Consider the following 26,596-nt stretch of genomic DNA (forward strand, 5'->3'; position numbering starts at 1 on the left):
CGCAGTCCAGTTCTTCCTGCAACGACTCTGTTCGTGCGCTTGGGCTTGCCTCTTCCTGAGAAGACTGAAGTCATTTAGCTAAAACCCTCTGCGTTTTCTTACCCTGCACCTCAAAGTTTCTCTTTCTCTCTGCCTCTCCTTTCGTTTGGTTTCACGGAAACGTGCGTGTTCCTCTAGCAGTTACCCCTAGACCGGCATCACAGTTCCATTTCCAGTCGCTTCCCGAGTGCCACACTCCGAGTGCTCCTCTCTGTCTCCGGTGCCCTCCAGCTCTCCCGTCGTCTGACCCCGTCAGCCCTCCGCTTCCCGGAAACGCTTCTGTCTTCTGCCTTCTGTGTGTCTTCATGCACGTGGTATTTTGGGCTTCAGAAGATTGGACTGTGAGTCTGACCTAGACCTTGTTCCTGGCTCTGCCTGTGACTCAGCTGGGGGCTTTCGATGAGCCACATGTTCTCCCTTGTCCTCAGTTTTTTTCATCTGTAAAATGGGGTTCCCGGACCGGTTCCTGAGAGCTCCTCCAGTTCTCGTGTTCTAAAGGGGAGGCAGGTGTGTCTGCCCCACATGGCTTCTCGTGTCCTCGTTTCTGCCATTAGAGCCATGTGCCTGCTGTCCTGGTGCCGTGTCCTCATCTCTAGGTGGCCCCTCTTCAGCCACTCGGATTCCCAGAAAGCCAAGGATGGGACTCTATTACGAAAGACCGAGCCCTGTGCCTCTGCTCACTGGGCTGCCAGGCATTCCCCTTGGCCAGCGCCCTGGCTCAGTCTCTGCAGGATCCAGGCGTCCTTCCAAGGCCAGACACCTGCAGACGCTCAGACTCTACAGGCTCTCATGTCTTTCCAGCTTCCAGCTCTGAGCGCGACATGCTTTTCTTCCCCCACAAAGCAAGTGCAGGGTCCTCATCTCCCTGACTTTGAGGGTCCAAGGATGTGCGGTAGATCCCTTCTCATTAGTCTGACTTCTAGGCTGGGCTCCTGACAGGCTGGGTTCTGGTGAGGCCTGCGCTTCTCTGTATCCCTGTGCTCGTGGGTTCCCCTCCTAGCATGCCCTGTCTCACCCCGTGTAACCTTCTGGCTGTCCTTCAAGACCGTCTCAAACAACAGCTCTTCCTTCATGCAGCATGTCCGGACGTCCCGGGCTTCTCCTGCTCTCTGGAAACCTTTGAGCTGTCTTGCCTTCTGTAGCAGTTGGCTCCTCTGGCCTGGGGCTCGTTATCTGTGTATATAAACAAACCTTTCTGCTTCAATCCTGACACTTAAGACTGTTTCTCCCTGGGGACTCTTGTTGACCAGGCATACCACGCACAACCTCCGTCTTCAGCCCCAGAAGGGACCTTAGCAGCCATTTGTCGATTGTTTCTGTCTTCTTGATGGTGAAATGAAAGCCTCAGACTCTGGCAGGGCCCTCGGTGAGTAGCACAGCTCAGACTCAAACCCAGGTTTTACGACCTCATGGCTAAGTGCTCTTCTCAGTACACTAGACTTGCGAGCCTGTTTTCCTAACCGTAAAGTAGAGGCAGTAATGTGTGTGTCGCAGGGGCAGGGACGTTGAGGGGCTCATGAGTTAGGAGGAAGGCTTTTGAAGTCTAACATAGCTGTGGGTCTCCGTTCTAACGAGGCAAGCTGAAGGAGGACCGGAAGTCACCACCGGAGGTGACGCACTGAGGCTAGCTGAAACCTGCAAGGCCACCTTGCCTGTGGGAGAAACATTAGCGATTTAGGTGATCCCTCTGGGACTGTTCCCAAGTCATTTATTTTGCGGGCGCCTGTGACAAACGAAGCAATTGATGGCCGGTGTAATAGATGGGGGCCAGGCAGGGAACAGTCCGCTTGGCCATTTAGCTTATGGCCTTGAGGGGCTCCCGTGAGAAATGGCATCCCCACCCCACCCCCGCATTCAGATCCCAGAGGGCTGGCAGTGGCGGGATTTGGCACAGCTCTCTGCATACCCAGCGTCTGTCCCCAGCTCCCTGAAAAGAGCCAAGCCTGGTTACCATAGTGTGCTGCCCAGCCCTGAAGCAAGGTCAAAGTCTGTTGGCATTGCCTATTTTTAGCAGTTGAGGCTGGGGCCTCCTGTTTGCCTTTTCCGTATCAAGGCAGGCAGCAGCCCATTCTGTAGATCTCACCTTTGCACAACTCAAAGCAGGGGTAAGGGCTCTATTTTTATAGAGGAGAGCTTTCTTCTGCAGGAGGAGGCTCTGGCCTCCACCCACCTAGCTTTCTTAGAGACTGATCAGATAGCTGCTGTTTCCTGAGTTCCCACTCTGGTGAGCTCTGAGCCAGGCATCAACCTAAAGGCATTGCAAATAATTCTTTAAACATCATCTGGAAAACTAGCTGTAGAGCAGACCCATTTTATAGACGATGAAGCTGAGGCTCACTAGGAACCTTGTAAAGGTCAAAGTGAGGGACAGAGGCAGGATGCAAAACCTGGTTTTGTTCCAAAGGCCAGCCCTTTCCAGTGGGCTCTACTGGTTCCATTACACATGGTAGCATCTCAGCCACACACGTCCATGTGCGTGCGCCCGCACGAAGGACACTGTTAGGCAGTGGCCATTCAGCAGACTTTGCCTTGGAGCTTCTTCACTGTCCGTCTCTATGGCGCAGAAGTAATCAGGACCCTGTTCGGGCCTGCCACATTCTGGTGGGGGAGATGCACCACCCACCAGTGGAATACAGGGGTGTGTGTCTTTACTCTGGGAGCCTCGAGGAGGATCATCTGAGTATCAGTGATGAGCTGAGCGAGGCATCAGAGGGAAGAGGGGTACAGGAATTTGGGGCACTGGTAACAATAGCCCCACCAAGCAGGAGCCTCCTTCGGGTCATGCAGGTAGAGCACTCTAGATGGCCAGTGTGGCCATTGTAAGTCCCTCCCAGAGCCCCTCCCAACGCGAAAAAGGGACATTTTATGGGGGCACGCTTTGCAGCAAGGGACCCAGAACAGGTGATTTGGACCTTTGTCTCTAGACCGTGGGATGTTTTTCCTCTGGTTTTTGCAGCCTAGAATTGGGCGGATGGGTAATAAGAGGCCCAGGGCTGCGAGGTGAGGTTGACACAGATTTGGTGGCTGCCGAGAGGGTCAGCGTTGAAGGGATGTTTGCAGCTTTGCTCTGACGATCGCTTGGAGGGCCATCACACGTGCCCCTTATTCGGACACTGCTGAGCCTTCCAGCTGTCTCAGGTGCACCTGGAGGGAGGTGTTGTCGGGATGCTATTGCTATAAGGCACAGGCAAGCCTTCCGCTTCGGTGGCTCGTCACAGTTTCCATGGCCACTGAGCCGATTCTTCAGACCGCGTGTTCGAGCACAGCTCAGTGCCCAGATGAGGAAACAGTCCCAGGGGGCCTGCCCATGGCCACACACCGGGTGGGCGGCAGAGCTGGGCCTCGAACTCTCATCTTCTGCCTCCTTCTATTTTCGTCCAGAGGAGTGGGAAACAGCTCAAGAAATGCCACCGGCCTCCCGGCAGCCTGAGTCTGAAGGCTGGCAGAGCGAGGGTTTTCCTGCCCACGTGCTAATATTGATGCTAGCTGGAGAGCTATTGATAGAGGGGTCTCTAAAGTTGATTTAGATGAGTCCCTAAGGAAATCTCGCATAGCTGGTAGATGTGAGGTTACGGGGCTTCCTGTGGATGAGAAGGAGCCATCCCTCCGTAGGTGGGGAAGGCACTCTCTCCAGATCTCTGTGTGTTCACCAGACCGGAAGCTCACCACATCGCCTTTTAAGTTTTTGCGGAGGCTTTGCTACAAGGGCGGGATTGATTCAATCATTGGCATTGGTGAGTGATTCAATCTCCCGGCCCCCACTCTTCCTCCTCCCGGTCCCCAGGGGTCAGAAGTAAGCTTAGTCACAGGTTAGTTCCCCTGGCTCCAAGCCCCCATCCTCAGGTGCTTTCTGAAAGTCGCCTCAATTGACATAAACTCAGGTGGGGTTGAAAGGGAGTTGTTACGACTGTCAGGACACCTTTATTGCTCTTACAGTGTAGAAAATTCCAAGGGTTTTAAGAGCTCTGTGCCAGAAACGAAGACCAAATATATATTTCTTATTATAAATCCCATCACACACAGTAAGCGCCAAAAGTGTCCTTTCCCTTCTTTCTCTTTTCATCCCTTGGATGTGATTATCTCTCCACATTCCTTCCAGCTCCGATTTAAACGTGAACTAGACACCCTCTGTAAGCGAAGAAGCTCTACAGGTCCCGGGCAGCCAGCGATGAGCTGCGGCACTCACACGTGATGGCGAGGGCTCAGGGGGTGTTCCGGCGGGTTTTAGACCCTTTCGGCTTCTCCTGGCCATCACAGTTCAAGGGCTTCTGTGCAGATTTCGGACAGCTCAGTTCTACAGCCAGCCTTCTCCATGTCATGGTTCCAGAACTGATGTACTGTCAGGACAGATGGGCTTTGCCATCTTGATTTACGGAAAGGGTTCTGCCAGATTGACTTGGATGAGATGTTCAGATCAGAAACCACCTTCCTAACACCTGTTAGAGGGTTTGAGTTAAATGTCATGCCCTATGAACTTAGAAATGCCCTCTTCTATCCCCAGTGACTGGTTTAATGGTCTCTTAAGAGGGCTGGAGCCATTCGCCTTGGCCTTTGCCGACAGGCCGTGTGGCTATATTTAGCTGAACATCTAAGACTGGTCCCACTGCGGCGGAATGCAGGCCTCTGTGCAGGGACAGTGCAAGGATATGATTTACCAAAGGCCACGCTGGGCCGTAGTGCCCGGGTGTTCATCATGAGGTGGTCTTGTGGGATAAAACACAAGTAATCAGAGTTTGGCCAGCTCCTGTAGCTAAGAAGAAATTCAGGTCATTTTGAACTGGTTGGATACAAGATAGGTTTTATCATCTCTTGTTCTAGGATTCTGGCTGGATTTCGTATCGCTTCTGATGCAGGCAAGCAAACCTGATCTGAATCCTCCCGATAGGGCCAAGGAGCTTTTAAAATGAAACTGTTTCCGATGACTTTCCCAGTTTAGTGGGCCGAAGACTTCTCCATCCTGGTACGTCCTGCTTCGGGCAGGGCCCCGTGGCTGGGCAGGAAGGATGGAGGCCAGCCGCCCCACATGGATCAGGGAGCTCCTTACCCACCATGGCCAGAGGAAGAAGTAGGCTGCTGTCCAGGAGGAGCACTAGCCGTGAACTGTCAGTTAACACCAACCACAGACATCTGGCCAACAAACCCCGAAATTGCTTGAGATTTCACAAAGCATAGACAACGATTTTCAGAAGAGGTTGCGGATGTGTCAAGATTCCCAAGATCCGTAGGCTATGTTCCTGGGTCAGAGGAGGATATGGGAAGACTTCAGCACTAAATATTTAATGGGCACACAGGGAGCCTTTAAAAAATAGTAATGCTCTGAGACTCTGTTTAATGGATCTTGGGTGGGACTTGGGTAGTCGGGACTGCAGTGCACAACCAGGGTTGAGATCCATCGCCACGGGAACAACACCGGTCCGACTTGGATCGAGATTGTAGTTTGACCGCGGAGGGAGGGGAACAGGGGGCTAAACAGGTTCTATTCCAGATAGAAGATAGAAGGGAAGAAATGGGACAAACCCCTTGAAGCTCTGAGCCTCTGGGTCTAAGTTAGAAGGCTGGTTGTGGGGAGAACTTTCTTTACGTGGTAGTAGTACATTCATTTCAAAGTGAGGGGAAGGAGTTTAGTCATCGCCATTGGTGTGACACTTTGGCAGGAAAGTAAATAGACGTTTATCAGGTCTGTGTCTGTCCTCCTCCCAGAGGCTAAGGTCCGAGGTTTTCTGCTTGGTTGAGGGCAGCAGTGACACGGCATTCTGACGGGACGAACTGATCTTCAAAACCTGCCTGCTAAGCAAACCACGGAATGAACAATGAGAGTGACAGTCTGGCTCACGCCTTGAAGATCGTATTCTCATTAAAAGTAAAAAATTATGCAGAAAAGTAAAAAAGAAAAAAAGTAAACCGCACCCACCGCCCCACATCCACGTCTATAAATCCTTCTGGGCATATCTTGATAGAAAATAATAATTTTCTATAAACGCAATCCTGGGGGGTTTTTTTGGTTTTTTTTTTGTTTTTTTTTTCCTTTTCATCAGGTGTTGAGCTGTGGGTCTCTTGCCACGTGGATAAAGAGGCCCACATCCGTTTGAAAGACTGAATAGTGTTTCACCACAAGGACGAGCCATTTTTTTTTGGATCCTTTGTCGATAGACATTTAGGTCATTTCCAATTCATAGCTATTAACAGGAGAGCAAGCAGCCTGCGCTTGCCGCGTCCTGCCGCGCGGATCTTCCCTCATCACGTGGTTGCTGAGCCGGAGGGTGGAGATGGCAGAAGCCCACGTCCTCCCCTCGCACTGCTCACGGCTGATTGTGTTCTAAGTCACCTGTTACTTGCTCTTGTGTTTCCTCGTTCCCCTCCTCCCACACAGTCTTAATGGGCTCCGTGGTGAGGGGTAGAGTACGCCGCACTCCCTCAGTCCTATCCTTCCTCGTGGTTAGAACGTGCGGAGCCGAGATTGCTCCTGACACCGGCCTACAGTCCCTAACCTGCCTCTGGTTCCCAGCAGCCGGGGAGAGACCCCCCTACTCTGGCTGGGTCATTCCAGACGTTACCCTCACGGGCACGTTTCAGTGCGTGGCCAGTTCCTCTTTGCCCCCTTTACCCAAAAAAAAAAAAAAAAAAAAAAAAAAAATTATATCAAGCCTGTATTTATTTCTCAAGAATCTAATAGGGGCCTGTGCCTGGCAGGAGACAGGAGAAGAAGGATTAAAAGCGCACCGTCCCTGCCCTCCCCGCTTGGGATCACTTGGAGGGGCTTCCAGAGTAAGGGTCCTAAGTACTGTTTTCCCTGGGAGTTAAGCTGCTGAGGCTCCTCAGGACAGTGTAGTATCAACCACTTAGACATGATAGAGAAATTTGCATACGAGGGAAATGGTTCTATGACTTGCGGGGGGGTGGCTGGGACGCAAGTGTTCTTGCTGATGAAAATGACGGGAAGCTGAAATGTCCTCGTTGACCAGAGCAAAATGATCTCCAGCAAATAAATCTCTGCCTGTCTTCCCAGCTTCCTTGGGGGTCCTTTTCCAGGCAAAAGAATAAAGGGGTCATGAATTTGGGTTTTCTAATTTTAACATTTACACTGACAGAGCTTCAAGACGCATGTGTGGTCAGAGGCTCCCGGCAGTGTGGCTGGTAGTCTTTCCTAGGCTGATGGTGACTTGGGAGAAAATGGAGTATATCTTGAGAAATTTAGAAGGAAAAGCCGGTCGACACTCCACTGACCAGAAAGGGCCTCCACGGATCAATTAGTTAAAAGGTTTAAAGTTCTTTTAGGCGCCTCTTTGAAAAGTTAGCATTCGCATGAAAAAATGTATTTTACCTAAGCATGGATTTTTTTTTTTTTTCTTTTAATACCATCCCACACAGCTTGCTGATCCCCAGGCTGAGAACCCTGATCTGGTCTGATCCCTGGTTTCATGGGTAGAATGACTGAAGTTGGTAGAGGAGGGTAAATGCGGGCTATGTTGTCTAGCTGATGAACTATTCCTAAAGAAACCTTTTCTCTCTTTCAGCACTGGCTGGATCATTCCAAACCCATAAAAAAGCAGATGAAAAGTAAGTAAGCAGAATTTAGCATACTCACTTATTTCTTTGATCAGAGAGTAAAACTCCTTTGCCAATGTTTTGAGGTATTGTGTTTTCCTCAGGACTTGGGAGCGTTTTAAAATAGATTCTGTTTTAAGTGGACGATTTCTCATTTCTTAAAGCTGGCCAAATGTTAGAGTTTAAAATTTGGATAAGGGTTTTTGGTAGATATTAAAAAACAGACTACGCTCTCCTTTGAAATCAGGCACTCTTGCCAATGAGAACTGATTAATATGCTCTTCAGAAGCATGACTTTATGCCTATTACATTCATTTGCTAACGAGTTATAAAAGTGGACTCAGAGGATGGGAAGGCCGGCATTCTGACAGTCCGGTCCAGCTCTCCGATTTAACAGGTGTGGCAAGCCCTTGTCTTCAGGGTTGTGTATGCATGGGTCATTTTAAAACATGTAGTACTTTCCGGTGTCCTCACTGTATTTTTAGGTTACGGAACCCTTGATTTGTATGTGTCCCTTTCCTTTAGCCCACTTCTTACTTTGTAAGAAGCTAGTATCCGTTTGGAATATCTTGGCAATTGGGTGAAAGTAAAATGTCAGCACTTAGTAATTCATCTAGACGGTTAGGGTTTTATTCCAGAAGGAGTTACTAGCTGCGCCATCCTTGTCAACGCGAAAGCACATTTCAGTTTTCCAGACTGGAGGATTGAAAAGAACTCACTAGCTTTCTGTGCCCCATTGCGTCCTCCCCGGTGTAAGTGTGAGTGTATGACTAGATTTAACGTGTTTTTCCTTTTGTCCATTCTCTGATCTTCAAAACTGGGGGAAAACGTCTTCAACCTTCCATCTCCGTGTGTTCAGTTGGACCTTCTTATGCTTTGCACTTTCGAGTTAAATATTACTCTTCGGAACCAAACAACCTTCGTGAAGAGTTTACAAGGTAGGACAACATGCAGGACAAGGTTTCCCTCTTTCCCGTAGCACTTGCCTTGCAGCTTACGGGTTCCCTGTGTTGTGGATCTGCCTCCTCTTCTGTCTGCTGGCTTTCAGTTCTGAGCAAGAGTTCTTTGTACTCTCCCTGTGCTTGTCTCTGTCTTCTGTTGAAAATCTGCCCTTTGCTTAATTTGAACTTTTTCTTAGCAAATCAGAATTTAAAGATTTTATTTTCTTACCGTGTTTCTGTTTTGTTGGGCTGTGTGTAAACTGGTGAGTCGTTCGAGGGCACTTTATTTTCGTCGAGGTACAAAAAGGCTTCCCTTTTGGTAGCCTTACCAAGGGAAAACCAGGTGTTGGAAGAGCATTTCTTAGTCCCAGATTGCCATCTTATTTTTTTAAGGGGCTGCACAGTGTTCCCTTGATTGCTCCAATATCAAAGTTGTTGGAACCCCTTCATGTTATCTTTCAGCCCCGCTGGATTTCTTTTGAGCTGTGCCCGCCTATGCCTGTCTCTTAGACTTCAGAAACAGTGTTGAAGCAAAAGAGACTTTAAAAACATTTTAAGTACGGAATTTCCCTCCACTTACCCTTCTGGCAGCGAGACTCTCTACCCAGCCTTCCACTGCTTTAGATGTCCCTCTTTGTCATTTGTGTGATTGACGTAGTGGTGACATGTCAGCTCATGGTGGTGGCCATTAGCCTGGAGATGACCCCCCAAGGAATACTTTTAAAGACTGCTTGTCCTCATTCTCCACCCTGGAGAGGCCAACTGGCCTTCCGTAGCTAGGTTTTCCTGTAGAAATTGGAAGTTCTGGCCATGTCAGCCCTGTGTTCTCTTTGATGTAAGTACTCAGCTCAGTGGTGGCACAGCAGCTGTCGGAAGCAGGAACATTCTGGAATGTACTAGAATCTTCAGCTCCCCCATCCTTTGATTTCTGGGTCACCCACATGCTCTTAGATCCATTCCAACAGAGAGTGACCGTCTGCATTGTTTTCCAAGTTCAAACAAATTATTCTCGAGTTCCTCTTCAGAGTCCTTTACGAAACATGCTGCTTCTAGCCATCATCAAAGCCGGTGATTCTTAACCAGGGTTGTGTGAATCAGAAACACTTAGGACGCTTTTGAACAAATCAGATTCCTGGGGACCACTCTTGCATGTAAGACTGATTCCATAGGTATGGGGCGGAGCGTGGGTAGCTTTGGCTTTTACAAAGCACTATAAGTGGTTCTGATGCCCACATCCTCCTGGTTTAAAAAAAAACCACTTAGTTAAGCCAAGACACTTAATTTTTTTTTTTTTTTTTTTACTTAGGTGAACTCCACTTGTGTTATTTGCTGCTTTCCTCTCCCCATTTCTCGTTACCCCAAAACCCCTGCAGCCCAGATCCGGGATTTTTGGGGTGTGTGTGTGTGTGTGTGTGTGTGTACACAAGATTATTTTTTGAAAGACAGAGTCTGCAGTTAACCTGCATCAGGAAAAAAGCCTCAAGCAGTTGCTAACTACTGGCAGCTGTAAACTTTCTGATGCGAGCAGCTGCACCCTTCCCGGAATGTGCTGGTGGGACTGGCTGAGGGCCACGTCCGGGGACTCCGCCCTGTCTGTCCGAGTGGCCACGCCGCATGCCTGTGTGTGAGCTCTCCTCTCCTCGAGCACCGCCGGTGCGGCCCAGGCCGTCACTGGACTGTGCTGTGTTCCATGTTCCATCCTCTGAGTATCTTGCAAATCCTATACATGCGCTCACCTGCCTAGCTAGGTTCTGGGAGGCCTTCCCTGGAGACTCCAGAGGAGATGCTTCCACCAAAAGTTCTCATTTGATTTGGACTCCTTTTTACAATGCGGAATTGTGGGCTGTGTCGGGGGTGGTATTTGTGATGGGCAGATGGGGATTGGAAGCGGCTGGGAAAGAGGGACCCTCTGTTGACTTTTGTGTATGTTTATCAGGTACCTGTTTGTTTTACAACTCAGGCATGACATTCTTTCAGGAAAGTAAGTATGTTTTTGTTCTCACTCTTAATGCAGGATAGATCATAGTATATTTCTAAATCACTGCTGATGTTGTTGTTGTTTTAACTCTTCTACCCTTGTTCCCTTTTCAAAATTCAAAAAAAGTACACCAGGCATTGTAAAGTGAGTCTAATACTTGTATCACTGTCATTGTCATCTTGTTTTAAATGATTACTCTGTGGCTTGAAGCATTTCCAAGAGCATTTACTATCTTAAGTGATGTGCATTTGGGAATAATTCTCTCCCTGATCACATCCCTGCCCCATTCATAATGGCTTTTGTCGTATTTGCAAGCAAGATACGTTATTAGTATGTATACACTTACAAGCATTTGGGCAGTCAGAAGTCTCATTCATCACCATCTGCATTTAAGCAATGAAACAGGTTATGTTCTGACTCTGATAGGAGGTTTCGACATCTCGCCTCATTTCCTTTTCCCCTCTTAAAAATGGTTTTTCAATACCAGGCCTCTGGCGACAATGATTGGTGAGCGCAAGGGGGTTTGGTCTCGCCTGCAGTATTCATTTTAAGGATGGGAAATTCCAGTGTCCTAGCCCTTACAGTTGTGTCACTTCTCTGCATACATACTGACCATATTCTGTTCCACGGAAAACGAAGGCCGTACTGAATCTCAAAAAGTGATCCCTGATGCTCAAAAGAGCCTGTCTTGATTTTGAATACACTCAGAAGGAAATTGGAAAAGTGATGTCTGAATTTGCAGGCTCTGCATCGAACATCCGCTATAGAAACCTTGATGGCGATATATATACCATGGAACAAGTAGATTGTACAGTGTATACATTTGCCTTTTTCAGTCATGCACTACAAATCTTTGGTGTGTGTATTACGAGTGTGTGTGTATTTCTATCTGTATCCCTCTCTGCATACTGTGCTCCTCCTAAGAAAGGCCTCTTATCTTTAGTAATTGTCTTCCACTTGGAAAAATATTAATGGTGACATCTTGTATTTTTATGGTACTTTGTAGTTTCCGTGTACTTTGGCCTGATTTACCTGATTTACACAGTGGTGCCCTGGTCCCCAGCACTGCCTCCTTCCAGCTGGGTGGCTTTGAGCAAGACACGTGAACACTCAGTTCCTCATCTCTAAAGTGGGGGGTGGGGGAGCCCTGGGAGGACCCATCTTCGGGGCTTATAAACTCTGTGCATTGACCGCATTTGGCCATACATGTGAAAGGCTTTGAGAACTATGAAGTGCTGTACCAATGGATGTCATTATTATTTTTCTGACTCAGTTTGTAATTTGAAGTGTGAATGAGATCAGTGATTGGAGGTATAGTAATTCCCCTCCGTGGGTCTGCCTCCCTTCTACTTACGAGAATGCTTGAGTGTGCCCAGCTGTCCTGTTAGATAGTGTGTCTGTCTGCTTATTTTTAACATTATGACCTGGTTTCAAGAAAGACATAAGGCAGCTTGAAAAGGCGCATGTACTAGATCAAGTAAGTTTCAGAATCACAAGGCAAGGGAAGGCTGTTCATTTCATTTCCCATACGTCCCCCATCCTTGCCAAATCCAGTAAAATTGCCCGCAGGGTGGATAGAGACTATACCAGGGTTGGGTGCTTTTGCTAGACGGTGAGACCGACTTTGGAAATAGGTAGCGGAAGTCAGCTTGTTTGCATTGTTTAATGTGGGCAGCAAAAATAGAAGCCGCTGGGAAAAATCATTATCTAAATATCACTACCTTTTGAAAAATGACTTTAATGATATTTTGTATGGTTTACGAGTATTAAAGTTCATATACAGAATTAATTTCCTCTCTCTCTCTTTTTTTCCCCCCAAGATTGAAATGCCCCTATGAAACGGCTGTGGAATTAGCTGCTCTCTGTCTACAAGGTACATTCTTCTTTGGTGGTAATTAGCATTTTAATGTTATGCTCTTGTTTCAGCGATTGATGATCCCGTGTACCAGGCTCAGTTCTCTGCTTTGGGGTGTAATTGCATACAGTACGGCCTCCATCTCCAAGTAGCTTGCGGTCCCGTGAGGACATGGCAGAACCACAGAGAGGTAGCATAGTTGCTGCAGGGGACTTAGAAGGCGAAGGCCCTTCGTGGGGATGAGTGGATGAGGGTGCACAAAGGAATCAAGACACAAAGTAGGGAAGTGCAGAGAGGCATCCGCAGTCGCATGGTGTCAGAGGGTCGAAGTTTAAGAACCCAAAGAAGTGGACAGACTTGAACCCTGTTTAGACAGCATGACTTTCATGCTGTCAGCAGCAGGCCCCTGAAGGCTCTTAAGAGGGAGGCAGGCCTGGTCAGGTGTGCGTTTAGAAAGAGCACACCGTCTGCGATGGGGAGGAGGGACTGGAACAAGACCAGGGCTGCGGCTGCATTTAGAAGGTGTTGCTATAATAAAAGGAAACTGACCAGGGCAGGGGGCACACGCACGCATGCGCACACCCCCCCCAAAAAAAACATTATTGGTGCAGGAGAAGGACCTGGTCATGAGATCTGTGGCAGGTGATGGGAACAGTGAATGGTTAGAACAGTTGGCTCCTGTGAAGGGCCTCTTGGCTGAGAGGTGCCAGGGGGACCCCCAGTAGCTTCTTGAGTGTTCACATCTGGCTGCAGCAGAGAGGTCAGGCCAGAAGCATTGACAAGGTGTTATTTGCTTAGAGGTGGGACATTAGATGGTAGGTTTGCCTGCATGGTTGTCAACGTTGGCTGTTCATATTAGGCACTGGTGGATTTTAGTTTAAAATGCATAAGAAACCCTTGCTAAGGTCTCCAACATTAATTAAGAGGATTCGAATGTGTAACTGCACATAAGGAATTTTATCAGTATATCAGATAGACATATGTTGTGGATTCATCTACCAGTGCGTTTATCGGCTTCTATGGGATAATGAATTATGATGTATTTATGCGTATTACTAATTAATTTTGAATACCATCATAAGATTTGGCTTCCAGCTTTTGTATTTGCCAATTTTTAGAATCGATCTACGTCTTCAAATTATAAAATCACATCTATGATAGAATATCAGGACAGCAGCACAATAGACATATAGAAGGAAGGAAGGAACCTGTCATCCTGCCATCCACAGATAATCAAGAGTGTCTATAAGCCGGGTGCAGTTTTTACAGTGTAATTCCGATAAGTCATATATAATTTTTTGTATGACTTTCTACTTGGTATTTTTAGTGTACATTTTTTGCCGTAAAGATGGTGCTTAATGACTGCAGGATACTCCCCTTACCTCATAATACTATTCCTTAGTCACTTCAATTCTTGTTTTCTAATGGGGGCTCACATATAGCAGGTGCTCAATAAATATAGAAGGAATCGAATGGAGTGGGAGAGGCCCTTCAAAGACTGTGGTTGAAGGGGGAGCCTGCCCCTGAGGTCTGAATGCACGGATGGTAGAGATGACAATATTGTCCTCTGTGAATGTCTGTGCTAAATACAATGCTGCGTGCTTCATGTCCACGTTTCCTGATACAACAGTCCTTATGATGAGTGCTTGGGGGACATGGCAATCTGCTCTCCATTTTGGCCAGGTATAATATCACCAGCTGGCCAAGTAGTATCCATGCTAGAGTTTCTGAGTCTTCAGGAATTTCTGCCATCAGAGTTGGTGGCTCAGCAGTAGATGTCAGAGTGTGGTTAACGGGACAAAGTCCCATCCCTGTCCGACCCGGGGCCATCATTCTGTGGGTCCAGAACCATGAGCGTGCCAGGCACATACATTCTCATCTTCCCCTCCCCTCCACTCTCCCTCACTTCCTGCCATGGGATGAAGTCATCATCACACTCCCAAAGTCCAGCTCTGGTAGGACCACTTGCCACGCTTCAGAGCTGGGGCAGGCGTGAATGAGGTCTCTGTCTGTGAGCCTTTCTCGGGGAGATGACCCATTTCAGTTGGAACCACAACCGAGTGTCATTTAAGATACAGTCATTGTTTCCCATATGAATGAAGAAGGCTAAAGGCTTAGACACACAAGTCAGGGAGGTCTTGTTACGTTGTCCCTCTGAGGCCTCTTTTCCCCACATCCCGTTGGGAGGTGCCACAGCCTGCTTTCCAGTTCGACCCTGTGGAGCCAGTCTGCCTCAGGTCATCAAGGTTACTGGAGCTTGTCTGGCTTTGCATAAAATGGAGGGTGTGTTTTCCTCCCTTGCTTGAGCCTTGCAGACATATCTTGCTGTGGTTGTCCTTGAATGGATGGTGTTCTGGAGGGGCAGACGCAGTGGCCCTGAGTGAAGGCTGCGCTCTTTTGGGGATTAAGTTGATGGTAGATTTGAAAGTTACTGGGACATCTGAATGGCTCAGTCAGTTAAGCATCTGCCTTTGGCTCAGGTCATGATCTCAGGGTCCTGGGATTGAGTCCCGCATCAGGCTCCTTGCTCAGCGGGGAGCCTGCTTCTCTCTCTCTCTCTCTCTCTCTCTCTCTCGGCCACTCTCCCTGCTTGTGTTCTCCCTTTCTTTCTCTCTGACAAATCAATAAAAGCTTAAAAAAAAAAGAAAGTTAATTCAGGCAGAAAGAAAGAGTGGGGGCATTGGGCCGTCGTTGGCTGTGTGTCCCATGATCTTCTTTTGTTTGTGCAGCAGTTCCCATTTTTACAGGCAGGGCATCAGAAATGGCGAGCAGTTAAGTGGCTTGCCCGGGTGGCACAGAGACAGTGGACGGTAAAGGACGGATTCGGGCCCTCCTGTGTCTGAGCTGTTTCCACCCTACCCCACCCCCACTCACCCCCACCGCACACCCTTCTCTGCTGCACCCCCCACAGCCCGGACCCTGGCTGCAGAGCTCACAGACACAGTGAGTGTCATTTGGCCGGCAGATTGTCGGAAGGCGGGCGTGCTGTCTCAGCGTACGTGTACTAGGCGTCGCTCATGCTGGTTCTCGCCCAGCAACAGTGAGGAGGGACCCGGGCCCCCTTGCCCGGTCTCAGGAAAACCTTACCATTGTCTGGCTTCTTCCTGCTGTGCTTGATGAGGTTAGTGGTGTCGCTGAGACGTCACTCAACCCAGGGTCCTGTTGCCCCCCTTCGGCCCGTGGGTGCAGGGGAAGCGTGGTTCCTAGGAAGGGGAGCTCTGCCCACACTGCCCCGCTAGCCTCACCAGCCCCCTAGTTTCAGGGTGAGCGCTTGGTCAGAGGTCAGTGGTAGCCTGGGGAGCCCAGCCCTCCCCTTCGCTGGGTGCGTTATTTCCAGAGCAGAATCCTCATTTGTGACTTTGCCTGAGGTACCAAGTAGCTGCACACCCTGCCCCAGCCCACCCTGGTGATTTTAGGGGGCTGTCCGCCCAGAGTTGCAAATAAGGGTGAGGAGACGTTCACCAGGTCCCCTCCCCGTGTCAGGCAGCATCTCATCCAGCCCTCCCACGTCCCCTCTGAGCGTGGTAGTCCTGCATCTGTGTGGACAGAAAAGGCTCAGCCCTTCTGCAAGCCCATTGAGTCCCTCCGGAAATGTGGGCTCTCGGATTGGAAAAGCTGCTGGGGACTTAGTGAGGGCTGTGACTGGAGGGGTTCAGACAGTATGACTGTGTGCTGACTCATCAGGTGGTGGGATCTGTTGTGTTGAGCCGGGCTTCTCAAGGTGTGTGCCCTGGTCAGCTGCATCGGCATAACCTGGGAACTTGCTAGAAATGCACATTCTCAGGCTTCATCCAGCCCTGTGGTATCAGAATCTTGGCAGATGGGGTTCAACAATGTGTGTTTTGGGGGTACCTGGGTGGCTCGGTGGGTTAAAGCCTCTGCCTTTGGCTCAGGTCATGATCCCAGGGTCCTGAGATCAAGCCCTGTGTCGGGCTGTCTGCTCAGCAGGGAGCCTGCTTCTCCCTCTCTCTCTCTGCCTGCTTGGGATCTCTGTCTGTCAAATAAATAAATAAAAATCTTTAAAAAAACACAATGTGTGTTTTAGCGAGCCCTCTGCGTGATTCTGACGCACATGCAAGTTCAAAGTCCAGGGGTGCAGATCCGTGCTTTCCAAAGTAACCTGTGAGCCCATCACCTGGGCTTCTGGTGAAAAGGCAGCTTTGACATCAGTAGTTCTGGACTGGAGCCTGAGACTGGGCATTAGAAGCAAACTCCCGGGTGATGCAGACCCTGTGCATAGTAGCGGGATGTTAGAGAAACCTCTGGAAGATTCCTTTCCATCCTGGGGTCCGCCCCCTGAGCTGCAGGGGTGGGGTCCTGGCTGGGGAGAGTGGATTTTCTCATTCCTGTCTTGGAGGCCTGGGGCCCCTTGTGTCCTCGGGCCCTCCATTCTGTGGGGTACTTGGCGAGAGCAACTAGTGTGCAGGGCGCCCCGGGCTCTCTGTTGGGACTGCTCACGTGGCTGTTCCCCGTCTGCGCTGGTTCTGGCTGACTTGCCGCAGTTGCTCCTGCAGCCTTGTCACCCCCTCCCTTCCTCCTCCCCTCCGCCCTCCTCCCCTCTCTCTCCCGGCTTATTTTCCCCCAGATTCTACATGTACTGAATGCTTGATTGGTCCTCTCCAGCACTGCAGGCTCGGGAGTGCTGCTCGGACCCACCCTTCGCGAGAGCCTGCCGAAATGGATGTTTCCGAGCAGGTCCTCGTTCCCTGCAGTTGCCTTTTATTGCAGATCTGGGCTCTACCACCTCACGGGGGAAACATAATCTGGGCCTCCTTGGGTAGGAGAAGCAGGCGAGAGAGAGAGAGACACACACACACACAGTCATAACTGAGATAATGGTGTTTTGACCAGTGGGGAAGGCACGAGGATGATTCTTGGGGATTCTGGATGTACGTGTGGGCACCAGGTGGGAGTTCAGCCCTCCTGAAAGGAGGGGGGTCCTCCACATGGGGGTACCTATGCTTTATTACTGTTGTGCAAACTGCCTCTGGACCTGCTTGCAGCAATCACCGAAAGCATTCACCATCTCCTGTTTTGTTTTTTTTTTCCCCTTTTATGAACCTCGCAGCGGAGCTGGGGGAGTGCGAGCTTCCAGAACACACGCCAGAGCTTGTGTCTGAGTTTCGGTTCATTCCAAATCAGACAGAAGCGATGGAATTTGATATCTTCCAGAGATGGAAAGAGTGCAGGTACCATCTCTCATTCTCATGCGTTTCTTTCGTGATCTATAAGTGTGTGTCGGACTCGGATGTGGCAGCACAGTTGCTCTGGTTGAAGACTATAAAACTGTAGCTCCAGCTTTTCACTTCTCGCCCGTGGCTCTCAGTCCCATGTTTCCAAAGCCCCCTCCCCCACCACGACACCTGTCTTTCCTGAGATAGTGAGATACACAGGCAGGACAGAACCACACCCCCGCTGCTCTCTGAATTACAGAGCCTGGTCCCGATTGGCTTGTTCCAGCGGGGGACACCGCTGCTCACCTGGCCTCCTAGAGGGAGCAAGGAGGCTCTGCCTCCAAGTCTTCCTCCACACCTGGGTCTCTGTCCGTGTCCTGTATTTGAGACCACGTGTTGTACAGCGTTATATTTCAGGACATGCGATGCCACAGCTAGATCCAGCCTTGTCGTTTAGGTCTTGCCTCTTCCCTCCTTCTCCCTGGGGTCTCCCTAGCGGACAGTTTCATGCCTTTCTGCCCTCCCAGCCCACCTTCCCAGACTCCGCCTCCTCTGAGTCAGTCGTGGACTTAGAAACGGAGCCTAGTTTCCTCCTATCCTTCCGTCCTTCAAAGGGGCCTCATGACCTTTTTTTTGAAACTGGAAGGTGACGCCAGCCCACTCTCGTACCAGGTCAGAGCGGCAGAGGAAGGTGTGGCTGTGGCATCACGCCCCGACGCATGTCCCCCCTCACCCCCCCGCTGTCCTCTCTGCAGCCAGTGGTGCAGCTCTCTGGCCTTTTTACCTGGCGTAGACACAGCCACGTCCGTGCACAAAAATTGTCGCCTTCTGTGCTCACATTATAAGCGCTGCTGTCTGTCATCTTTCTAGTCAGAGAGCAGTCTGTCCATGGAGGCCTTTTCCTGTTCACTCGGATTGGTGTCCCTTGTTCTTCTAATTGCTGCCAAGCATCCCAATGTGGCTGTGCCCCTCAGAATCCCATCAGGGGGGTTATGAGCCACAGTTTACATGTGTTTCCGTTGGTTTTTCTAAGGGGAAAGAGCCCTGCCCAGGCGGAGCTGTCCTATCTGAATAAAGCGAAGTGGCTGGAAATGTATGGGGTAGACATGCACGTTGTCAGGGTAAGAACTGTGTGGGTTAAGTCTTGGGGTCTCTTGGGGTGCACTGCGACTGGGCCACGTGTGAACAGTGTGCCGGCAAAGTAATGTGGCGAGGAAACTGTTTTGCATTCTGCTCTGTGACGACCTGTTAGAACCCTGTACCGATTGTCACTTCGTTTATTTGTAGGGAAGAGATGGCTGTGAATATTCTCTTGGACTGACCCCGACAGGCATATTAATCTTTGAAGGAGCTAACAAAATAGGCTTATTCTTTTGGTAATTTAGTTTTGTCTAATCTTAAAAATGTCTTTTCCTATTTTGTGGTGGAATTCTCTGTGGATGATCATTGAGGGATATTGGCAACACCCAGACGTGCTTTAAAAACACACCGTACTCTCGCCTACGCGGGTGTTTGGCAGTGGCCGTGAGAGTTCTGGGTAAATAAATCACTTGAATGAATGAATGATTTCTTGAGCAAATCAAAGCTTAAAAAACGTAGAAAGGAAACTGCTGTCTGTGTAGATCGCCTTCCTGCCGATTGTGCTTTTAAAATGTTTTCTCTCTGACCAGGCCTAAAATTACCAAAATGGATTTTAAAAAGAGCAAATTGACGCTAGTGGTGGTGGAGGACGATGACCAGGTAAGGCTTGCCTGTGGTCCTCCGCCCTCGCCGCAGACCCTGCCCGGCGGAGGTCACGGGCGCGCACCGATCACCGCACCGTGTGCTTCGCCTCGCAGGGCCGGGAGCAGGAGCACACGTTCGTGTTCCGGCTGGACAGCGCCCGGACCTGCAAGCACCTCTGGAAATGCGCCGTGGAGCATCACTCCTTCTTCCGCCTGCGCACGCCGGGGAACAGCAAATCCAACAGATCAGACTTCATCCGGCTGGGGTCCCGCTTCAGATTCAGGTGGGCTCCTGCTTCTGCCACCTGGACACACCCTTCTGAAGGAGGGGCCTGGGGCGTGTCTCCTGAATGGAGCCACGTGTGGGTGTGTGTCCAGAGGCTTGAGTCGGACATCCCTGCTTCTTTCTTGAGATCTGACCTTCCGTCCCTGAACTCTTTTAAAGTTTTTATGTATTTATTTGAAAGAGAGAGAATGAGACAGAGAGCATGGCGTTGGGGGGTGGTGGGCAGAGGGCGAAGCTGACTCCCGGCTGAGCAGGCAGCCCAGTGCAGGGCTTGATCCATCCCGGGACCCCAGCATCATGACCTGAGCCACAGACAGTTGCCCCCATGAAGTTCTTTCAGCCTCCGTGTCCTCATGGATGAAATGGGGCAAATACCAAAATTATTATTTGCTGACATGTAGCTGGAAATGTGCAGTAGACACTAGCCACATGTGGCCATTAAGAGTATTATTAAATGAATTTTTTTAAAAAGTAATTTGGGTGGGAGAGCACATGTGGTGCTATTTGGGGAGGGACAGAGAGAGGGAACCCCCAAGAGCAGCTCAATCTCGTGACCAACGGGATCATGGCCTGCGCCAAAATCAAGAGTTGGATGCTCAACCGACCAAGCCACTCCAGCACCCCAAGACTAATATTAAATAAATATTTGAATTAAATTATTATTTAAATTAAGAAATTTGGTGATGATCAGAATGAGAGCAGATGTCCACATGTGTGCAAGTGACCCAGGATGGGCTCAGTAAATATCTGAATCTGAAAAGACCCCAAAAACATGAAGAATTTCATTTTCCACATATTTTTACTTATGAATGTAAGACCGTGTCTTTCAAATAACATAAAAATTCCTTGGGAGCTTATTAAAAATGAGGATTTATGAACTCATCCGAGACCCTTGTAATCAGAATTGATGGGGTGCGCGCACATACGCGTTCATGAGTAAGGCCTGGGAATGTGCATTTTAAATGACCTCCCCAAGGTTGGTTTCCAAGGCTCGTTTACAGATCTGAGAACCACTGTTATACACTCTAAAACTTCACCTGCTTTCATAACCTCTACCCACACAAGGCATGTCCTTGAACTCTTGAATATGCCAAAAAATGTGCTCATCTCAGATTTATGTACTGTGCAAGGAAGTGGCTGTTGGGGTGGCTGCCAAGGTGGGTTTTTCCATCCTGGGAGGAAACTCCCCCAGGATTTGGCCAGACCAGGCTCCTTCTGCTCCTTGAAGAGAACTGAGAAAGGAAGGGAAGGTCGGAGACAAGGATGCCTCTTGGAGGCACTCAGAGCAGGAGACAAGTGACCCCTTCTGTGTGAGAAATCCTCAGCCGGGCGTGACTGGGATACAGCTGCTCAGATGAAAACAGTGCACGTCCTGGAAACGGCAGCGAGGCCGCACGGTGGTTGAAACCCAGAAAGCCTTGGTGAAAGAAGTCCTTTTTCCCTTGGCAGAGTAAGGAGGGCCAAGGTTGACTTAAGTGGTCATTGATTACGGCGTTTTAGAGGAGGTAAATGTCTACATAATGTGTTGTGAAAGGTTATTTTATTTGTGGATCATTGTTCTCTCTCAGTCAGATGTTCCGAGTACTTGGACCTGCTCTGTCTATGGAGTTAAGGGGCTGGTACCTAAATTGCAGGCTTTTGTCTTTTGGTGGAAATATCTGCCCCTATAATACAGCCTGCGTTTGGCAGAGGTTTTATTTCCAAATGCAAGGCTAAATTTAGTATGTGTCTTCACCAAAGGAGTTCACGATAAGTTGAAATTTACATTGGAGCTCTTGAAAATAGAAGCGTGCTTCCAAATATGCATAATGTACTGATATTCTGATATATGCAATGAAATATTTACCTTCCAGCGGGCGGACAGAGTATCAAGCCACACATGGCTCCAGGTTACGAAGAACCAGCACCTTCGAGCGGAAGCCTAGTAAACGCTATCCATCCCGGAGACATTCAACGTTCAAAGGTGGGGTGTTGTTCATTCTGCCTGGAATTTTACCTTAAAGTTTAGTGGGTTAAGCCCCAAAGAGCTTGGTAAAGCCATTCTTAAAGGAACTGTCTGCCGTTCTGCTCTGTCATTCTGAAGCTTTTGACAAAATCCCAATGGGAAGGATTCTCTTTAGGGGCATCAGGTCACTTTTCCTGTCCACTCTCTTTAGTTTTTCCCATTAGATGTGTTCATTTTCTTGTCCCTCTTTTTCTTACTTCTTTCCTTGTACCTCTTTGCTTCTGCTGAGCCCGGGACCTTAGGAATATCGTAGGTTACCACGTTTCTTGCCCATGAAAGATGATCCTCTGTCTTGGAGGGAAAACAGTCCCTTCTCTCTTCCATCTTACAATTTCAAATGGGGACGTTAGTCTCATGCTAACCAGAATTCTGTCCACATGTAAGAGCAGATCCAGAACTTTAAATCCCGGACTCAGGTCTCACGGTGCATCCGAACACACCCTGCCCTTGAATTTAGCCTGCCCCTCCCCCTCTTGCCAGAACTCCTTGAGCCTTGTCTGTCCATTACTACTGTGGCCTCACGCCTGTCTGAGGACGGACGCCCAATACGGCACCAGTCAGTGAATGAGCAAGCAGCTTGTTTAAATCTGGCCTCCACATCCCACCTCCTAGCTCTCCTTCTGTGCTTAATTATTCCTCCCTTCAGGACACTTAGTTTAGCATTGAATTGTGGGCTCTGCCATGGCATGGCCTCTGTACTCCAACCCCCCAGGCCCTCTCCTACATATATATATATCACTTACTCCTAGTGGTCATTCCGTAGGTTTTTCTCATATAACTCAGGACTTAGCGAGCCTTTGTGGGATCCGCATCTGTACTTGCCCCTGTTCTAGAATCTAACCTTGTGTTCCCCACTGTTTCCTGCCTTTTTGAACCAATGGTGCAATACCATGGTAGCCAGAAGCTCTCTAAAGTTACTCTTGGCTGCTTTAATAAAGACAGAATGTCCGGAGCCCAGGAAATGGGACCTCACCTTCAAGAAAGACCGAAGAGTGAGAGGATGGGGGGTGTCCTCGGAGAAGGGTGACAATGGTTGAATGTGACTGACTGCAGGAATTGGGAGTGACAAGTGATGCGTTGAAGAGAGGAGGAGGGGTGTGTTGCCTCCCTGTCAAGGCTTATGCCTGCTTTGGTCCATTGGGTCAACGTTGTCCAAAAATACTCCAAAAAAAGAATGAACTTCCTTATGGTGTTATCCAAAGATAGAGCCATCTCAAGACCGTGCTGAGCTCCCAGGCCCTGGAGGCATGTGCAGACAGAAAGGGAAAGACCCCTGGCATAGCCTCTGCAGAGGGAGGAAGTTGCCTTTGACTTGACCTTTGACCCCATGGGTGGCTTTGGGGCTCTTCCAGACCACAGGTTCTCTGATTCTCCTCTACTTTCCTTCCCAGTCTCTGCCCTCTTTTCCTTCTTGTTTTACTGGTGTTTTCTCCAGCCGGAGTTCTGGCATCTCTGTGAAGCTTTCAGTGATTTTCCACTCTGCGTCCTTTCAAAAGCAAGTGGAGTCCAGATAAAGGCGCTAACTCTGTCCGTGGTCCCTTCCGCAGATGCACATGCCTGCTCCAGCCAGTCTGTCCTGAGCTTCCCAGTGCAGTCAGGCTTGTAGTCCAGCCTTCCTCATCCCCTTTTGCTGTCTTTGACTCTGTGCACCTCTGTCTCTGTGTCAAGACTGTGAGCTCCTTGGCAGTGAGAACCGTCTCTGATCTCTGCATCTGAGAGCACCAGGCCCTGGGACCGTGCTCAGCATTCGCTGGGTGAATTGGAGGGCTTGGCCCAGGGGAAAGGAGACTTTTCCTCCAGAAAGGAGAAGTAGCTAAGGTGAAGATTTTGCCTCCTGGGATCAGGACCCCTCTGAAATCCCAGAACTGTCCACCCTGGTCCTTGTCCTTGCGTGGTAAACAGTGATACCGCTCTCTGAGATGACACACATTTTTGTTTTTCCTTTAAAGCAACCAACCCGGTGATAGCAGCTCAGTTCTGGTAAGTTCCCCCAGACTCTGGGGTCCAGCTCTTCTAATTATTGTCTTTATTTGCAATGTTGACTTTTTTCTTAGTACAGTTAAACCACAGAGTGAGTCACCTGATGATCTTTCCCCCATTTTTCTCTGTCTGGCTATACCATCCTCCTGGTTTTCAATAAGTACACAATAGAATGTTCCAAGAGAGGTGGGGTTTTTTTGTTTGTTTTTTTAAACACAGCTGCTTTGTTTGCATAGTTCTGGGCTTTGCTTATGACAGCGGTGGGCGATAAAGGTGAGAGGAAGGTGTGCAGTGCACAGTGCGGAGGGCACTGCAGGCAGGGACGGGAAGAAAGGCCACACCCTTAAGCAAAAGCTTCACAAGAGCGCATGTGGGATCTGCTCAGTGGCGCACAGGCTTTACAGACGAACAATACAGAAGTCCTTTACTAAACACCTTTATCGAATGTCATGGAGACAGAAGAACACAAGGCGGAAACCCTAACCCAGGTGTGAGCAGCTTTTCCTGTAAAGGGCCAGAGAGTAAACACCGAGGACCTTGGAGGCCATGCTGTCTCTTTCACGATGGCTCAGCGCTGTCGCTGGCACACACAAGCTGCCATACACGGCGTGTAAATGAAAGAGCACAGCTGTGTTCCAATAAAACTTTCCTCATAAATGCAGGTGGGCCAGGCTTGGCCCTTGGGGTGGGATTTGCCAGCCCCTTCCCCAGCACAGGGGCTCTTGATCCTTGCTGTACATGGGATCTCCTGGTGAGCCTTGAAAGCTCCCCCTCTGCCTGGCCACTCCCCAGGCTAATGGCATCTGTCACAGAGAGGGGGACCGAGGCATCTGGTTTTTTAAAGCTCCTAGGTGATTCTGGTGTGTGGCCCAGGTGAGAAGCCCCATCCCACCTTGCATGGACCTCTTGTTCGATCTCAGAAACAGCTGTTTGCACATGTGGGCTCTGACTGAGAATCACAGGCTGTAATTGTTTGGGTCCTGGTGTCCAAGCTCCAGCCACTGGGAGCCCAGTTTCGTTAGCTCCTGGGTGTTGCCAGGCACAGGGCTCAGGCTGCTGGGGAGATCTTGGAGATGAGCACAGCTTGACTATGGCAGGTGTTCCGGAGAGGGGGCTGGGCCTGGCATGGCCTGGTGGGGGAGGAAAGTGGGAACCCAGGCCCTGGTGGGTGATGAGGATGCAGGCCATGGGACCAGGAGGTCTCCCGCCTCGCCCCACAGCCTTGCTTTCATCCAGCTCTGGGACCTTAGGCCTTCATCCTGGGCCACCTTTTTTTTTTTTTTTCCGTGGAAAACGAGGAGGTTGAGCTAGATCAGTGTTGGTCTGCATTTTCTTAGCCTCCGCTATCTGCTCCCTGAAAGAATGCTGACCTGGGAGCCCAGCGTCAAGTGCAAACAAAAGTAGAGCTGCTCTGGGTGAAGCCAGGCAGGGAGGAGGAGGCCGGTGCCTGCCTGTTCATCTGGCCCTCCCCACCAAGCAGCCCCAAGACATCTGGCAGGGCCCCAGGGTGCTAGAGAACACAACCAGCCCCGTATCACACAGCTGGGAACTCGGCCTTCTGTCTCTGGTTTGAAGCTCTGCCCGCAGGTGGGGGACAAGCAGCTGACTCTTGTGTCTGGGTTCACATCTCAGCACCTAGAGAAGGGGCTCCAGGGTCCTGTTGAACCACTGGGCATCACACCCTGCCCCCCCCCCCGAGGGAAGGAGGAGGTTGCAGGGTCCCTTCATGGCTTCCTTGCTGGCCCGCAAGCACCCCCGTCACTAGAATCCCTGAGGCAGACAGCCTGCCCAGAGTCGCTACACCTTTCTGCACCTGTCAGCGTGTCTTTGAATTCTCAAGGGCTTCCAAGTTATGACATGTCTTTTCTTTGCTTCCTAGGGAAGTGATTGTTTTGTTTTTCCCTAATAAAATTATATTTTTCCTTTTAGCATCTAGTGGAAATTATATATATATTGGGAACCAAAACAAACTAAAAAAAAAATGTCCACTGGAAAAAAAAAACACACACACACAGTAAATATACCCTTTAGGAACAAATGAGCTAATGACCACTGTTTGCAGCTGTTCAATTGCTCCTCAGAGCCTGTGGGATCCCGGGGTGAGTAGGATTGCTGTGGGAGCCAGGGATGAAATTGTGCTCCAGGCTGCAGAGGTGATACCAGAAATAGCACCTTGCCCTTCCTGGTGAGATCCGGCTGGAGGTGAACCTGGCCCGTAGCCTGGCTCTATGCACCCGTCCCCTCGCAAAACTGGAACACAGAGCCATTTAGACCCCAAGCTAGACTCGTAACAATGAACTGTTTCTCTCATTGTCGGAGAAGCAGTAAACCTTGATTTCAGGTACACTACCCTGGCACTGTGGCCCAGTGATGGTGCCGTTCGTGGTTTTCCTGGCAGCAGCCAACCTGCGGACAAAACATGCTGGCTGTGTTTTACGTGAAGCCAGCCTTCTCCACCAGTATATGACATAGAGAGAGAGAGACAGATATATGTGGTTTTTTGTTTTTTGGTTTTTTTTAACCAAAATAGTTATATGTCAGGGTCCATCAAACTAGACTCATGCATCAGGAGCCCAGAACCTTTTCTTAGACCCTCAGGGAGCCCACTTGGCTTTGTGGAAAGCACATGGGCTTTGGGCTGGAACAGCTGTCCCTTCCAGCCCTGGCCCTGCCACGGACTAGCTGGCTGGCCCTGAGCAGGTTTCCTCACTCCTCTATTAGGCAACCTTCCCTTTATCTGTAAGAAGAGGTGGTACCGGTTGTTGACCTCATAGCCTTGTCGTGTGGGTTAAATAGTAACAGATGGGAAGGTCCCAGTGCAGAGCCTTTTATGGAATGAGTGTTCCAGAGCAGTGGCCCTATCACAACCCCGTTGATAGTGGGACCCACCGCGGTCGGTGCTTATGGGCGGCTGAGCTCTCCCTGCGGTTGGAGAACGCTCTGGGTGGCCAACCAGCAATGCCAGTGCAGACCTGGGATGGGAGCTAAAATTCGGTGATGTCACCAAAACATGACATCACGAGCAGCATTCCAGAATATTGCCTTTGTGTTTCTGTGAGCTCAAAAGTG

General features: G+C 49.6%; 1 protein-coding gene across 5 annotated transcripts in view; it reads left to right on the plus strand.

Moving 5' to 3' along the window:
- Positions 1–26,596, plus strand: part of EPB41L4B (erythrocyte membrane protein band 4.1 like 4B) — a 124,555-nt gene that overhangs the window by 38,738 nt on the left and 59,221 nt on the right. For all 5 annotated transcript variants that reach the window (XM_044265176.1, XM_044265179.1, XM_044265177.1 and 2 more), the window contains exons 3-13: positions 7,554–7,596; positions 8,444–8,522; positions 10,462–10,506; positions 12,324–12,376; positions 17,427–17,547; positions 18,566–18,653; positions 18,820–18,908; positions 19,203–19,272; positions 19,371–19,540; positions 21,396–21,505; positions 23,497–23,527. In XM_044265176.1, coding sequence (XP_044121111.1) covers positions 7,554–7,596; positions 8,444–8,522; positions 10,462–10,506; positions 12,324–12,376; positions 17,427–17,547; positions 18,566–18,653; positions 18,820–18,908; positions 19,203–19,272; positions 19,371–19,540; positions 21,396–21,505; positions 23,497–23,527 — 899 coding nt within the window. The remainder of the gene's footprint in view (positions 1–7,553; positions 7,597–8,443; positions 8,523–10,461; positions 10,507–12,323; positions 12,377–17,426; positions 17,548–18,565; positions 18,654–18,819; positions 18,909–19,202; positions 19,273–19,370; positions 19,541–21,395; positions 21,506–23,496; positions 23,528–26,596) is intronic.

The sequence above is a fragment of the Neovison vison genome, chromosome 9 (assembly GCF_020171115.1).
Source record: "Neovison vison isolate M4711 chromosome 9, ASM_NN_V1, whole genome shotgun sequence".
NCBI classification, from domain to species: Eukaryota; Metazoa; Chordata; class Mammalia; order Carnivora; family Mustelidae; genus Neogale; species Neogale vison.